Source organism: Rhynchophorus ferrugineus, unplaced genomic scaffold, assembly GCF_030347505.1.
Source record: "Rhynchophorus ferrugineus isolate W39M unplaced genomic scaffold, kcgeb_rfMv2 rfM9, whole genome shotgun sequence".
In the NCBI taxonomy this organism is placed as follows: Eukaryota; Metazoa; Arthropoda; class Insecta; order Coleoptera; family Curculionidae; genus Rhynchophorus; species Rhynchophorus ferrugineus.
In genome coordinates, this window is record NW_027472588.1 from 42,548,395 (window position 1) to 42,566,488 (window position 18,094).

Below are 18,094 nucleotides of genomic sequence, written 5' to 3' on the forward strand. Positions count from 1 at the left end.
AACTGTAGCAGATTTGTTATAAAATTTTATATAAGAGAGTGTATTTCTTTAACATATCTGAAATATTGATTAAATGATAAAAGAAATTTTGTCTTGTCTGAAAATGGCCAAAATATTACGATTCTTCATCGATACATTGATCTTGGTCGATATATTTCAGCTGCTTAAATATTAAATATCATTAAGTAGGTAGTTACAATATAACTTTTTCATTAGTAGCAAAAATATGGTACAAAAACAAATTTTTTTCTCTGCGATTTCTTAACTATTTTTGTTCACCTTTTTCGTCATTAATAATTTAAAGAAAAAAGCAATAATAAAAAATGAAAAACAAACTATTTAACTGTAGAATTAAGTATACGGTCATCATTAAAAGTATATACTTTTCACTCTAATAAATGTAAATATTTGATGTAATACGGATTAAACATTTACCAATGAAAAATATTTGGTAATCTAAACGTTTTCAATAGCAATTTGTGTTTTCATCTTCGGGATTTTTCAAAACAACGCAGTATTATGTCACAAAAGGGACATATCGACGATTTTGGTGGGTTTTCTGTTAATCTGTTTCGTGTGAAGTGCTTTTGTTCGACATTTTCGATAATTCTTTTACCGGTTTCTTAGTAGCCCGAACATAACTGACGTAAACCGGTGATATTGTTCAATTTCTTTCAACACCTCGTCACATACGCACCCTGTTACTGTCACACCCTTTCGTAGGGACTATATCGAACGTCCCGAACAGTGGCGTATATCATTTTGCTCTTTATTTAGTTAGAAAACAATATTCTCTTAGAATGTAGGCTAAACTAAATAGCTAGATAAATATAAAAAGTTACGAACTGTTTCGAAATAAAACATTACATGGATAAATAAAAAGGGATTAACATATTAACGAAGGCACGGTATAATAAAATAAATTAGTAAACAATAATGATTGAACAGCACAATTTAATAGCTGGAATTCAAATTCGATAAGATAAAACAATAAGTACGAATTGTACGTCAGATTTGGCCGAAAAAATATCGATATTTTTTCTACCGATATATCGATATATTCAAAAAAAGAGATATTTATTTAGTTAATCAAACTTATCCACATTTTTTCTCATTAATATCGATATATATTTGGTAAAATATCGATATAATTCCTAGTTTTTGCAAGAACATTTCCGATATGTTTTTTCTAGTGTTGGAACTGAAATGTGCTATCAACTGTTCAGTAATTTACTACTTTTAACTATGATTTTACAACTTTTTACTATCGACTGTTTCAGTCGCTATTTTCGGACCGACTTTTTCTATATTGTTATTTTTTTGACTATCGACTGTTTCGACTCTTTTCAGTCGATAGTTCCCAACGCTAGTTTTTTCTTGCAATATGTCGGTATTCTTCTCGACGGCCGACACCCCTAACGTCAGGACGCCCATGTGTGGCCCACTTTCTTAGAATCTTTTAATATCCCTTTAAAGTTGTTGATATTTCGGGATTTATTTTTCGGTAATAATAATGACACTTTAGCTCGGGATACCCTGGAATCCTTCTGGTAATCGGGCGAGATGTAAACAACGATTTTTTATAGCTATCCGGACATTTATAGCTGATGCAAATTGTTGCACGTCTGGCATTGTGTTGTCTGGGAGATAAGGAGAGAAAAACAAGATGTAGAAGAGCGATTGAGTTTTGGTTAATAAACAAAAATACTTGAAATTACTTTAGATATGTTCTTTATAAATGGAATAATATCAGTAATAGATGATTTTAATAAATCAAAAGTGCTTATAACAATGCAATAAGATAATTAGAAATATCTTTTAGAGATGTTTTTAAAATGTATAGTCTATAAATCATCTATAAATGTATGTCCGTCAATTATAAATCGATTTTCAAATTTTTTTTTATTCGAAAGAGTACACTTCTGAGGTGGTCCCATTGGAACCAAGTCAGGATTTGTTGGAGGAAAGAGGGGAAATCATGGGAAACCCTGAAATTTCAAAGGCATGTACCAAACCTTTACATATTTTTCTATCTAAGATGATAAGATATTTGTGTATAATGTTATTGCTGAAACGGAAAATGGGAAATAGTTCAGCCATGCAGCTTAATTTAGCTTAATACCTGCCTAATAGTCTTTATCTGCTTACAATATTATTTTAACTATTACCAAGTGATCACTTTGAAGTAGGTGCTGAACCCAAACAATACAAAAATAATATAATTTTATGTGATCAGTTGGTGGAAGTTAAAATAATTTTGTAAATAGGTTTAGGGAGGTATTAAGCTAAATTGTTTATATATAGTAGGATATACATGTAGTAGATGAGTTAAATAAGGTTTTTATTTATTTTTGTATATTTATTTCTCTTTCCTTTTCATTTGATTCAAGCCAAAGATTAATATCAAAAATATTTGAAGAAAAATTTTAAAAATAATCATACATAGATAAAATCTAATATCAGCTTGGTTTTATGGGTCAAAATTCAACAATTGGCCGGGTACATAGAGTCACAAACGTCACAGAAAAAACTTACGATGAGGAACATTTTGCTTAGTTATATTCATAGACGTAGTGCAATCCTTTGATAAAGTCAGGCATAAAGGATTCATATATAATCTCCATACAATGTTACTGAAGCAATACGTTCAACTCTTAAGCTTCTATATCTCAGCCAGGGTGTTTAGAGTTAAACAAAATGCTTATTCAGTAAAGACAATAACAAAAGATATACCGCAAGACAGTGTTTTGAGTTCTATTCTTTTCCTGTTTGCTGCTGACACTGCGATAGTTGTTATTAGAGACAATAGTGAACAAGCAACTAGAAAACTGCAACACGAAAATAATATGAATAAGTGGACCCAGATATGGAGAACAGAAATCAGAAAATGTATATCAGTGCACATTAAATTTACCTACAACCAAACAGTTCGTATACTAATAAATATGAATAGATATATTATCCCATAGAGTAACAATGTTAAGTATCTTGGAATGAACCTTGACGTAACTTTGTTGAAAAGTGTATATCAAAAAGAAAGCAAATATTAACATATATATGGATATACTAAATTCAGTCATGGATATGTCCTGAGAAGTATTATGGATGCACCCAGATAGTTCAGGAACAATTTCTTATACAGAGACTTTCGAATTACAACTGTCGTAAATTAAATTAATAGATTCGCAACAAGACACGAGGACTCCACTCCCATATAAACACTGAAGTGCTGTGACCATTGAACAACACTGAACTAGGACGCAGGCTCAATTTCAGATTGATATTAATATTATTTATTGTAAAAAAAAATGTTCTTCTATAAATAAAATTAGTTTGAGACAATATAAATATCATTTGACAATAATTAAATATAACATCTAAGACATATTTTTTTAATAAAGGACATTTTATGATGGTAATAAATTATCTGTAAAATATATGTTAGTTTGTGACAAGAGAAATATCAATAAAAATCGTCGAAAGCAAATAAAAATTAAACAATCTAACGGAAAAGTGGATATCTCGTAAATGATGGCTGACATTCTCGTTATTTTGACTGGCGCCGTGGTTCTCTATTTTCCAGACGTCTTACGTCCAGATCTAGACGACTATACAGTTTGCACGTTATTTTTGTTGTCTAGTTCCCTAGCTTACAGTAGTTTTTCTATTCAGACGATTAAAAAAAAAATGTTAAATTTATAACAACCTAGTATTTTTTCTAGTTACAGAAAAATCACTACAATGTATTTTATTCAAAACTAGCAACCCGCCCCGGCTTCGCACGGGTGCAATGCTGATACTAAATTAAATACACTACAGAAAAATATGAACGTTGTATATAAAAACATAGCGGCCCGCTCCGACTTTGCACGGGCATAAAATATATATGCCTATGTCACTCAATGAAAACATGATTAAAATCGATCCAGTATTTTTGGTTCATTCATTACTGCCCTTGGCCTGCACGCATTAAATTTGGAGTAAAACAATTCCTCTTCCCCTATACTTACTATGAAGATTTCCTGCTATCTTTGGAATATCTAAATTCATACAATTTTTATTACATTACACATTTTTAAACGCAAATTTTAAATTTGTAATATCTCCGAAAATATTTGTTTAATTTACATGCTGTAAGGAACCATATTGATCTATATTAATTGCACACTGTATTTAAGGTACTTAATTCGATAAGGATTAATGCCGTATTGCTTAAAATAGCTTCGTAAATAAGCCATTTTCTCACGTAAAAAGTAAACAATAAAAATGGTTAATGTGGGTTATCCCTAAAAGATAAACATGTACCATCGGGGACTTTTTTGTAGACCTTTTTATGGTGTACAATACTGTAGTACATTAATTTGATCTAACTCGTAGGGTTAGGCAGCGTTTTTGCTAATTGCTAAATAAGCCTAAAAAAATAGGTTAATTTACGACATCACGTTAGAAACCTCTAAAATTAGCAATGTTGCCTTAGTATATTATGCATGTATTATACATATAAACCTTCCTCTTGAATCACTCTATCTATTGAAAAAAACCGCATCAAAATCCGTTGCGTAGTTTTAAAGATTTAAGCGCACATAGGGATATAGGGACAGAAAAATGGCGACTTTGTTTTATACTATGTACTGATTCCCCATCGAGAGTCTTTATTTTTGCCATTCTTTCAGGAAATTTAGGAAACAAACTACACTTCGACGAAATAACACTGAAAAGTGAAGAATTCATAGTGAAAGCCTCATAGAAATACTTTGGTTCGATTTTAACGTATTAAAATATGGTTTCTCTATAGAAAAAAACGTTCATGGTACATATCAAGTAGAGGCCATTTCTACCGCACAATCAAATGTTTTGCGCATATTTTGTCTGTATTTTATCACGGATACAACATTATCATGATAAATAATCTTGCAAAACAATTGCGTGTCACATACGCTTGGCTGGAGAAGCGTCTAGACGGAATCATTCTCTGTCAACAACCGACAGCTAAGTCGCAAAGGAGTTACTAACGTGGTACGGAGCAACAAAAGGTCTTTCTAACATAAGAAGGTCATGATGTACCCTTAATAATCCTAAAATATTTATAACATTGATTCTTCATTAAGATAATCATTGACTTTTGATGTGGCTAGTGACTTATTAGTGCAAGTTTACAGTAGATTATGGAAACAAGAAAAAATCGCACAAGATTAGAAAATAGCACTTGTCCGGATACAAAAAAAAGACACACAAAAGAGGCTGTAATAATAGTAGAGGGGTTATTATTCTGCACTGCCATAACATAAGTTGACTAAAACAATCGCAGAGCAGGTAATAAGATAAAATTTTACCATTACCATTTTGGTTACCTATAACTTTATTCAAAGAAACGATAAGTAAGTTTGGTTTTTATATATATTTTTTTCGTTATGATGGAAAAATTATATAGGCTAACCCCGAGAATATTGCCTTTAAGATGTTGAATCCTTTAGGACTTATTCACACAAACTTTTGATTTTAAAAAATCCCATAAGAAAAAGTCTGGTGGTGCTAAATCCGGAGATCATGTTAAACTTCGCGAAATTAGTCTTCATGAAAAAAGTCATTTAATAATTGAATTGTTGAATGAGCTTTGTTTGCTGTGGCCCCATTTTGATGAAACCACATGTCCTCTAGTCCTTGCTCTTCCATTTCAAGCACAAGACAATTTCGAACCATGTCTTGGTACCGTTCAGCAGTAACAGTAACAGCAACACCTTGGTCATTTTCAAAAAAATAGGGACCAGTGATGTTTCCAGCATGAATATCACACCATAAAGTTGTTTTTAGTAGATGCAATGATGTTTTATGAATTATTTGAGGATTCCGTATTACCCAAAATTGACTGTTCTATTTATTGACGTGGCCAATGAGAACAAAATGGGCTTCATCGCTCATTGATTCAAAATTCGTCTTAAACTACGTGTAGAAATGTGTAACTGGGAACCACGTCTTCGAATTGATGTTTCTGAAGACACCACAACACTATCACGCACCAGAGCCACATTTTCAGCGTTACAAGACGGCCGTTATCTTCCAGAACGAGACCTGTCTGCTGTCGTACCGTACTGTCGAAAATTCGCATATAAAGGATAAATTGTGGTTTTGTGGGACACTGAACGATTAGGATATATTCGACGCTGAGTGGCAATAATGGAATGATTATCTTGAATAAATATTGTCACTATTTCTGCTCGTTCTTGTGGCATATATTTATCCATAATACAATTTGGACGTCTGCATAACACAATGGTTAAAACAAAACTGAGCTATACGGCACATAACCAAGATCAAAATAGTAGCCCCACCTATTGTAAAACAAGTAATGGAAAAATTAATTTCAAAAAGGTTATTAATTACTTGACATAATAAGATGAAAAACTCTATGGGTTATAATGGAACAAAGAGTTGTGTGTGAATAAGTAATCTGTTATTATACTATTTTCCCACAATTATGCATATTAATAAAACATTCTATTAATTTTTCGTTAAATACATAATAACAAAATATCTTATAAAAATATATTTATATAATATTATATTTATAACGAACAGTAAACCTTATCAATAAATGTAGTAAAATGCACCAATAAAAGAGATAATATTGTATTAAAACCCCATTGTTGTCACATTACTTTTTCTCTTGAATTTAAAAGTGTTTCTATAAATTTTGATACATCGCAAATTCCTTGAAATTTCAACGTTGTGTCTATTTATGAGTATCTAGGCGTTAACTTTTCAGTACACCATTTTTAATCTTATATACAGGGTATTTATTGGAACATTCCATATTTTAGATTGCCTTTCAGTGTCAGGATGTTCATTTTTGCATATTCGTTCATTTTAAACTCTCAAAAATAACACCATTCCATAATAAAGAAAAATTCCTATTCTATCCTATTTTAGAAAAAGTGCGTAAATAGTACTTTAGTGTGCATTCAGCTGGCCCAAAAGGTAACAATAATGACCTGGGTTTATTATTTTATTGTATTAGAGGTAATTCATACCCAAAAACACTTGAAATCATCTTTAATTCAACGCATTATCATATTTAAAGTCGCACACGAATGTGGTACATCCACTATTATGGACTCTAAGAAACTTGTAAAAAAAATGTAGAGCTTAATAGTTTTCTTAGTTTGACAGTCCATGAATTTATTGGACAAGCCAGTAAATCAATAATTATATTTTCGTGTTTGGTTTTCTGTGAAATCTCTCATTAAACTTAAGCGATAAGTTGTTATCTGCAAGATAATACAGGATTTAAACAGGTATTGGAAATGTTTACTATTTTTTCCTACTTGACGTTTCATATTGATTTTGATCATTAGTCAGAAATTGTTTAAGACGCCGGCTGAAACAATATATGTGAAATGTATAAACCCTTTAATTCATTAGTTCATTAATTAATTTTTTATAACGGATAGACTACTTAAATTCGAATATATTTTGAAAGACGAGCACAAAAAATGAGTAATAATCATGATCAGACCGAATAGTACTGCCAGACATAGAAGTTATAGTACATATAACAAAGTCTATTCAAAGTTTTTTAGTAATGCGTCATAGATATTTGTGACGTCGAAACATTGCAATGTTGCCGCATCAACTCTGAGTTTTAGTTCACTATGGTTTTGACATACAAGGTAATTCTAATCTAAATAAAATAATTGAACAAAAATATTATCAGTTATAATTTAATTTAACATTTTACTATATCTGAAAATTACAGTTAGTTCAATTATAAATTACAATAATATATAGGTAAGAGTTAAAAGCTCTTAACACTATAGCGTTAAAGAATTTTGCATACGTCTAACAAACTACAGATTACAAACCGACAAAGTTTATTTTAGACCTTTGATTATTTTGATCAGTTTTAAATCGTTCCCTGAAATATATTTTATCATTTCGACAAGGAACGAGATAAAGGAGGCCCTCTTTCGCCTATAATTTCTGTTAGAGAGGTAGATAGATTATTGATGATATTAAATAATATAAGTCCCTACAATTTTATTGAAAATATTTTTTAGCTAATATTTAGTGTGGATATTCTGAATAACATCACTTACAAAATGAAGAATAATACGTTAGATTCACCTAAGAAAACTCATCTACATACAAAATGGGTGACGAATCTTGACCATCTTGATATTGGCTGTATTCGAGACCAAATATACGAAATGTATAAGAGTAGTAAGTACATAAACTATTTTATCGATATAAACATAATTTAATAAAATTATTTTAGAGAAAATTGTCTGCCTGAAAAGTATACATAAAAGAATTAGGATTTTGAGGGGTGTAAGACATCCTTTCATACACTTTTACAGGGCATAGAGTTTAAATGGTATCAAGATAACCCTCGGAGAGGTTCCAGACATTGCCTTAAAAAGAATTCAATTTTTTAAGACCAAGGAAGATAAACTTTTAACTAAGAATTTGTGTATCTTAATAAAATTTGAATATTTCAAAATGGTTTATTGTAGCACTCATTGGCAAGATAGTAACAAAAAAAGTGTAAAGACAACAAAAATTGATGAAAAAGGAAAAGTTACAATAGCATTCGATTTGGTTTTTTTGGTTATTATATTTATTAATAATTAATTGCAGATATATTTCTGGTCGAGAAGGATATTCCATCAGAAACTGTTTGGATATTAGGAAGGAAGCATTGTCAACCATAACACCTTCGGTTTTGGATGAACCCAATAAGACATACAGAGGAAGAAATTGATAAATGGTGGAATCGTAGACATGTTTTAGACAGATTAGAGATTAAGATTTTAGTGATTGAATTGGACAGTGAGCCAGAAAGTGAAAGTGACTGAAGGAAACTTTGAGAATATATGATAATGCTGTGCAATGCTGGAAAGTCCCGAGACAGAGTGATGAGAGTGATAATAATTGAATATAACTGTAGAAAATGGTATTGTAGGGCGTGAAATGTATGGTTGTAATTGTTCAAAATTAAACATAAGCTAACCTTTCTAACCTAATAGAACATATAAGGGGAGAATGAATACTAACTGTGCTGTAAATATGGTAAATACATTAGACAGAATTCAGTGATTAATTTTATCAAGAATGGTGTACACAGATAGTAGTGGAAGAAATAAAAATACAGTGATACCAAGATAACTTGCCAAGTAAACACACCATCGAAGGAAACAAGAACTAAACGTAAAAACTAAATATGCTCTCGAATGAAAGTAAAATACGTTTCTCAGATATACAATTGTTAATTAGGTGGATTAGTACTCCAGGGGGATACCACTACATAACAAAAACGCCTACAAACTCTACCTCATGAGTGGTGTGGACAAAAGGCCAATGTAAACAAAACATATCGAACCTATAAACTATTATACATGTGTTCTTAATTGTAGTTTTAAGTCCTTCGATAATAAATGTATTAGATGTACTATAATGTTAAAATAAACTATATTTAGCATGCTTGTTAAATTATTTTATTTAGATTACAGTTTTCCTGTATGTTAAAGCCAAACTGAACTAAAACTCAGAGTCGATGCGGCAATATTGCAATGTTTTTCGACGTCACAAATATCCATGATGCATTACTAAAAAAACTTTGAATAGACTGTATAATATTATGTTAAAATATTATATGTGTAAAAGAAATTAATGTACATAAATAAAAACATTTTAAATATTCTCAATATAAGAAATGTTGCCTGGTTCGAATAACATTTAGTCCTGTCACCAAAATTCGTTAAAAAACGGATAATATTATTTCCCAATACATCATATAGTTTAACAAGACCTTTTTACTATCACAACCTAGCTCCTTCGCCATATCATAACATGCCAACAAATGATTTTATTAAAAAATGTTTCGGGAATGTATCAGGGTAATTGAATAATTGCTTAGAATTTATATTTTCAGCACCGTTCATATACATTTATTTCGATTTATTGGAGGAAGTTAAAGAAGGTATTATATTTGTTACAAACATCTATCACTGAATCGTATACCAGCACTTTGGCATCCTTGGCGAAGACAAAGTCAATATGGTTGAACAATTCATAAGGGATTCTTTTCCGTTCTGGTCTGCCGGGAAACTCATCCAATAATTTCTCCACGTCCTACAAAATAATTCAATGTTTAACAATATGGTTGCCACTCAAAGTCACAAAATGAAACGTACTTCTACCGACGCTAAGAAATCGTTCATTCCATAGTACGCTACGACGGGACAAGTTATCTTGGAAACATCATAAGCTGGGGCAACTGGTGCTCCATATATCTCCATGTTTTTCTCCCCATAGTCAAATTGTTGGAACTGCCCTAAAATAAAGTTAGTTTATTTACGTTCTTATTAAAATTACTTTTGGTTAATTATATTTCGAATACCTGATGATATTTCTTGACCGAAGTGAATTAACTCCTTGAACGAGAATCCAGCAGGTGTAGTTGATAAGAGTACAGTTAACAATGACTGAAACGTCAAAACAATAATTAATTTATATATGAAGAGTACAACAGAAACAAATGAGTTTTGTATATGGAAATGTCGTGAAGACAGATCACTCTAAACACTAATAAAAAAGTCTTGGGAAGTTAAATTAACAAAACACCCAAAGACTTTTAGCTCATTAAAAATTAATTCATTTAACTAATAAACTCGTTAACAATTAACAGCTTGAGCTTAAACTAAACCAAATATATTGGCTGATAGCCCTATCAGTAAATCTAAATTATCATTGGATACCAAGATTTTGCTATATAATGTAGATTCTTAGGCCCATTTGGAGCGGTGGTATTTAACTGTAAGTCGTCATCGATGCCCCATATTACGTGTTCAATAAACTGTAAGGAGAGTGATTTAATGTGCTAGTGCGAAGTACTCTGAAAGACCATTAGTGCATCCCAATGATGACAGTGTAGTACATAGGCTCAAACACAAAATACCATACGAAATGATTAATAGACACATAGAGTGAGATTTAAAAATCATTTAAATAACAGGTCAATTGGAAAGTCCCCGACCTGACATATAGATGGCGATACTAGAATTACATCCAAATGTTTTCTAGTTAGACAGCTGTCGGATCATTAGTTTGCGAATTATAGCACTTTCAGTGAAGCAACTTTTATAATTGTGAAAGAAATGGATAAAAAGGAATTTCGCGTGTTGATAAAATATTACTTTTTGAAGGGAAAAAATACAGTTGAAGCAAAAACTTGGCTTGATGCCCAATTTCCGGACACTGACCCAGGAAAATAAACCATTAAGGATTAGTATACTAAGTTTAGATGTGCTGAAATGAGCACTGAAGACGGTGGACGCAGTGAACGAGCAAAAGGGTTTGTTACCGACGAAAACATTAAAAAAATTTATAAAATGATTTTGAATGACCGTAAATTGAAATTGAATGAAATAGTAGACACCCTAAAGATATCAACTGAACGTGTACGTCATATCATTCACGAATATTTGGGTATGAGAAAGCGCTGTGCAAAGTGGATGCCGGGCAGGCTCACTTTTGACCAAAACAACGACGAGTTGACGATTCGGAGCAGTGTTTGAAGATGATCAAGCGCAATAAACCCGAGTTTTTGCGTCGATATGTGACAATGGAGGAAACATGGCTCCATCATATAACTCCGAAGGCCTGCACACGATGAACCCGCTCCAAAGCGTGGGAAAACGCAACAGTCGGCTGGCAAGATTATGGCATCTCTATTCTGGGATGTGCATGGAATAATTTTCATTGACTACCTTGAAAAAGGAAGGACCATCTACAGCGACTATTACATAGCATTATTGACCCGTTTGAAGAACGAAATCGGCGAAAAACGGCCGCATTTAAAGAAAAAGGAAAGTGCTGCTTCATCAAGACAATGCACCGTGTCACAAGTCAGTGAAAACGATGGCAAAAATCTATAAATTGGCCTTGGAATTGCTTTCTCATCCACCGTATTCTCCAGATCTGGCCTCCAGCGACTATTTTCTGTTCTCAGATCTCAAAAAAATGCTCGTTGAAAAGAAATTTTCGCCCAATGAAGAGGTGATCGCCGAAACTGAGGCCTATTTTGAAGCAAAGGACAAATCGTATTACAAAAATGGTATCGAAAGCTGGAGGGTCACTATAATCAGTGTATATATTAAATTATATGTATATAATAAAAATTCAGACCTTTAAAAATATATTCTTAAGAGTGCTATTAATTTGATATTTTCCTATAAAGCTTTAAATTTGATCTGTTATTATTTACAATGCTGGACTTCAATTAAGAACTTCCGAAATATGAACCACTTTTGAAGTAAAGGGTTTGCCAATTAAATGGATAGGTCGGGGCCCGTGCATTAACAAAACTTTGCTGTTTAAAGCTTTAAGCACTCTATGCTTGAACGTATTATTTTAGGACTAATATGACATGCAAAGTTTGACTCCTCTACCCTATTTGACAGATCTAGTATCCAGTGATTGTCGTTGGCAACAGTTTCAGACAGACAACAGTCGTAGTAGTTAAAGAAAAGTTAGTTTTGTTGTTGCTGTATACTTACACGGTCCATCTGCGGGATATCGAAACCGAAAATCAACTGCAAAATACTGATACAAATATTTTGAAGCGGACTGACGTCATTACACGTGATTTCCATAAGTTTCGATAGCCAACGATTCCAAGGCATGCCATAGACCTGCAACTGCCGCAGATAATCCTGGAAAAGAGTCCTTTTATATATGAATTCAGCATCTACCAATCTAATTACAAAAAGTTCCTGGTGTTGACGGACTAGATGGACCACGGGACTTCGGACGTTTTTCACATATCCCACGGGACTCAGAAAGATCATAACGTTAATTTTATCGTTATATTCCGGCTTGGTGCTGGTCAGGACCATCGCCTCGGTGGTTCCTTGAGAATAACCTATGAACGTCAGCTTGGTTTTTCCGGTGATGTTCAGAATGTGGTCGATACAAGCGGGTAAGTCATAATATCCCTTCTCGTGGAAACTGAAGTCCCAGAATTTGGGATCTGTTGGTTTCAGAGTCTCGTGTCTCATGGAATATGTGTTCGCTCTCGAATTAGCTAACCATACATCATACCCTAGAATAATCATGTTAATTAATATAGAAATATGAACATTACAGATAAAATAATGTTAAAATAGCTATGGGAATTTAGGAATTGTTTTTGACATTAACAGGTCAATTGAAAAATCCCCGGCCTGACACATAGATGGCGTTACTAGAATTAAATCAGTATAGCTGTCAGATAATTAATTTGTGAATTATAGCATTTTGAGTGAAGCAACTTTTGTTATTGTGAAAAAAATGGATAAAAAGGAATTTCGCCGAAATTCCGGACACTGCCACAGGAAAATCAACCATCAAGGATTGGTATGCTAAGTTAGGACGTGGCGAAATGAGCATCGAAGACGTTGAACACAGTGGACGCCCAAAAGAGGTTCTTACCGATGAAAACATAAAAAAAATCCACAAAATGATTTTGAATGATGGTAAATTGAAATTGAATGAAATAGCAGATGCTCTGAAGATATCAACTGAACGAATATTTGGGTATGAGAGAGCTCTGTGTAAAGTGGGTGCTGCGCGAGCTCACTTTTAACCAAAAACAACGACGAGTTGATGATTCGAAGCAGTGTTTGAAGATTATCAAGCGTAATAAACCCGAGTTTTTGCATCGATATGTGACAATGGATGAAACATAGCTCCATCATTTCATTCCAAAGTCCAATCGACAGTCATCGGAGTGGACTGCACACGATGAACCCGCTCCAAAGCGTGGGAAAACGAAAAGGTCAGCTGGCAAAGTTATAGGGTCTGTATGTTGGGATGCGCATGGAATAATTTTCATCGACCCCTTGAAAAAGGAAGGACCATCAACAGCGACTATTACATAGCGTTGTTGGGCCGTTTGAAGGACGAAATCACCGAAAACGGCCGCATTTGAAGGAAAAAAGTGCTGCTTCAACAAGACAATGCATCGTGTCACAAGTCAGTGAAAACGATGGCAAACGCGCGCCTAGAACTCCCTAACCTACAAACTATTATAACTGTGTACTTAATTGTAATTTCAAGTCCTTCGATAATATATTCATTAGATTTACAATAATGTCAAAATAAATTATATTTGATAACAGGATTTGTGTTTAATTATTCTATTTAGATTAGGATTTTGTTGTATGTCAAAGCCAAACTGAACTAAAACTCAAAGTTGATAGAGGCAACATTGCGACATTTTGACGTCACAAATTTAGATGACATATATACAAAATAACTTTGGAACTATATATATATATATATATATATATATATATATATATATATATATATATATATATTTCTATGTTCCACCAAATAGAATCTATTGAAATAGACATTTTATAACCACTGTTTTAAATCATATAAATTATTGGAAGGAACTATTTTTTATGCACTACTTCAACTAATGCACTATACATTTATATTTGTTTTTTTTATTAGACTCCTAACCACGGTTAAACGGCGTTAAGCATACCGACTGGCGAGTGACCAACTTATCCGACATCCGATCTTACCCAGCCTGGTTACTGGCGTGACTGGGATCATTTTCTTTGTCGGATTTTACACTCTTGCCTAGGACAATCACAAATATTAAACAATCACAAACATAAATTTACGGCCATGCCTCAGCAGGATTCGAACCTGCGACTATCGCAACATACGTGAACTGTCCTGTGGCCTTTACCACCACGCCAGCCAGGCCGGCTATTAAATAAAATTGGTTTAAAAAAAATTTCCATAATGAAAAATATGTTGACTTGTAGCTATAGCAAATAAAACTATTTAATATTAAATACTATTATATATTAACATATATAGAACATATACCAATGTACTTTGAAATACTTTTCAAAATTGCGATGTAAATAATTATTATATACTAATTGTTGGCTATAAAATGCTATTGAATCATAGAGTAAACAAAGTTGTAAAATTAAAATAATTTGTTCTACTATATACCAACTGCATTTCTAACATAATATATGTACTTTAGCTGTTACTCTGTAGCCACGCATTAATATTTAATTAACTTTTATGAATTTCTACACAGTTTTTTATAATTTATTATGTGCGCCAAGTGGTAATAACTTTGAATTTTTAGATACTTACCTTGATCTGCCAGGAGATATGCCAGTGATCTGTCTGGACCCAACAGCATAAACTCTTTTGATGAACACGTAAGACAATGTTTCAAGAGGACTGCAGGCTTATTTCTCCGATATCTCTCTTGCAATCGTTCATATCTACCAAATGGTATTCGATGTAGAGTTAGGATATAACCATCTTCTGTGGTAACATCATGGGACTCGAATGGGTAACCATATCTTGCTAATAATTGGGGCTAAAATTTCATAAAGTATTAGTGTTGTCATCTCTTGCAAGATATACACTATATCCTGTATTAACTATAATGGACACAGTATGAGGATAATTCTAATAACATTTGCAAAACAGCAGTAATTTTCTAATAGTTTTTGTAATAATTTTAAAACTTTTAATACTATAATTGTTTTAAATAAGAATCTGAAAAACATAAAGTGTTTATCATTCTTAAAAAAGATGCTTAGACTGAGTCATTAAATTGATTTGTTTGTAATAACAAAAAAGAACACAATGAAAATTGTTTTTGACTCAGTAATTTGATTAAAATGATGGTTAGGATGTTTTGCATTCCATTTTATGTTATTTAACTTTTGCAATATTATATTTGATCCATAAATATAATATATATGCTTAAAAAAAGTTATTGTTAAGTGTATTACTAATATTCTTTTTCAACTAAAGATTTATTGGGGTGTAAGAAAAGACGACTACGGTCATGGAGGAAGCTAATTACATTTCAAAATACCAATTTTAGATATTCTTTCACATTTGTATGTAGTGTGTTTAAAACGTAGTCGTAATAACCTGAATTTATTGTACAATCAGTTTAAAAAATTATTATTTTTTATATCTTCTAGTCTTATTAATAAGAGTTCAATTGACAAGTGCCTGGCCTGACCCATAGATGGCGATACTAGAATTAAATACTTTTTTTTAAATACCCCTAACCTTCAAAAGATGCGTGTATAAATTTGATAGCCGTCGAATCATTAGTTTGTGAGTTATACCATTTTAAGTGAAGCAACTTTTGTTATTGTGAAAAAAATGGATAAAAAGAATTTCGCGTGTTGATAAAATATTATTTTTTGAAGGGAAAAATACAGATGAAGCAAAAACTTGGCTTGGTGCCGTGTTTCCGGACACTGAACCAGGAAAATAAACCATCAAGGATTGGTATACTAAGTTTAAACGTGGTGAAATGAGCACCGAAAACGGTGAACGCAGTGGACGAGCAAAAGAGGTTGTTACAGACGAAAACCTTTAAAAAATTCACAAAATGATTTTGAATGACTCTAAATTGAAATTGAATGAAATAGTAGACAGTGAAAAGATATCAACTGAACGTGTAAATCATATCGTTCACGAATATTTGGGTATGAGAAAGCTCTGTACAAAGTGGGTGCCGCGCGAGCTCAGTTTTGACCAAAAACAACGACGAGTCGATGATTCGGAGCAGTGTTTGAAAATTATCAAGCGCATTAAACCCGAGTTTTTGCGTCGATATGTGACAATGGATGAAACATGGCTCCATCATTTCACTCCGAAGTCCAATCGACGGTCATCCAAACGCAACAGTCGACTGGCAAGGTTATGGCGTCTGTATTTTGGAATGCGCATGAAATAATTTTCATTAACTACTTTGAAAACAGAAGAACCATAAATAGCGACTATTACATGGCGTTGTTGGAAAAACGGCCGCATTTGAAGAAAAAGAAAGCGCTGCTTCACCAAGACAATTCACCGTGTCACAAGCCAATAAAAACATTGGCAAAAATCCATAAATTGGTATTCGAATTGTTTCCTCATCCACCGTATTCTCCAGATGTGGCCCCAGTGACTATTTATTACTGTTAGTTATGTATAGAAGCCCGAATATTTTAAATAATGGTGCAATTCGAATGCATTTTTGTTATTTGCTATTAGATGACTGTTTATGAAAAGATAGAGAGAATAATTAGATAAAATAAACCAAAAACTTTAAAATTATATTTATATAGAATGGCTATGATTTCAGAATAATTTTAAAGAAATATTTGTAATAATTTTAATAAACTTACGACTGTACGACGCGAATCTGGATGTAAGGGTACAAAATCTGACGTGGTATCCAATAATTTCCACGCAAAAGACACCAAATCCGTTAAACTGTCATTATAGGTAGCGTTTATCATGGAGACTATACAGATACACGATAAGATGCCCAGAGCCCGCATTTTTGTAACAACTTGCGGTTTTAACACGAATTAGACTTTACCATCAATTTAAATAGACTATCGCTATTTATATTGTAGGAACTCGGAGGAATCAATGATGGATATCGATGAATTAGTCTCGGATGGCTTTAATGATTAGTGATATTCATTTCCTCTATTTTTTTCTAAATAATATATGGAATTTCTGTCTTTTTTCGTTTATTTGTTTCTTCAAGGTGAGACAACAGACGAAGTTTATATTGTATTTTCGTGTGATTATTTGGTGACTTAATGATTTATAACAAATACAATTTTAATTATATTGTAGCATTTAGACGTAGTCATCAATTAACGTATTTCAGTTATGCTTAATTTTTTCAATTCAATAAACCATATATATATATATATATATATATATATATATATATATATATATATATATATATATATATATATATATATATTACTAATAAATAGTACTATATGATTTTAGTTATATAACTTCAGTAAGTGATCTACTCTACAACTTATAGTCTAAATCTTATGCTAGATACTATCCTAACTTATTTGAAAAACTGTTCTAGCTTATTCAAGAGATTATTAAATCTCACTCCATGTATCTATTAATCAGTTCGTATGGCAGTTTGCGTTTGAGTCTACACACTTCACTGTCATCGCGCACATTTAACTGTTTGGCGAGTGCATTGGGATGCACCAATAGTTTTTCAGAGTAATTCGCA

At 32.3% G+C, this 18,094-nt stretch overlaps 1 protein-coding gene across 1 annotated transcript; it reads right to left on the reverse strand.

Moving 5' to 3' along the window:
* Nucleotides 1-9,864: 9,864 nt before the first annotated feature.
* Nucleotides 9,865-17,419, reverse strand: LOC143202210 (lipase 3). The gene is made up of 7 exons (XM_076413537.1): nucleotides 17,220-17,419; nucleotides 15,169-15,400; nucleotides 12,762-13,099; nucleotides 12,555-12,710; nucleotides 10,397-10,481; nucleotides 10,191-10,330; nucleotides 9,865-10,128 (listed from the first exon to the last, which is right to left on the reverse strand). The coding sequence occupies exons 1-7, from the start codon at nucleotides 17,373-17,375 to the stop codon at nucleotides 9,955-9,957; spliced, it is 1,281 nt and encodes a 426-aa protein (XP_076269652.1). The 5' UTR covers nucleotides 17,376-17,419; the 3' UTR covers nucleotides 9,865-9,954.
* Between the last annotated feature and the right edge of the window lie 675 nt (nucleotides 17,420-18,094).

Excerpts from the sequence above, each read along its gene's own strand:
- LOC143202210 (XM_076413537.1), bottom strand. The coding sequence starts at position 17,375 with ATGCGGGCTCTGGGCATCTTATCGTGTATCTGTATAGTCTCCATGATA. Across the intron at positions 10,331-10,396 it reads CGGTCAAGAAATATCATCAG|GGCAGTTCCAACAATTTGAC; the intron begins GTATTCGAAATA and ends ACTTTATTTTAG. Across the intron at positions 10,129-10,190 it reads ATTTCTTAGCGTCGGTAGAA|GACGTGGAGAAATTATTGGA; the intron begins GTACGTTTCATT and ends ATTATTTTGTAG.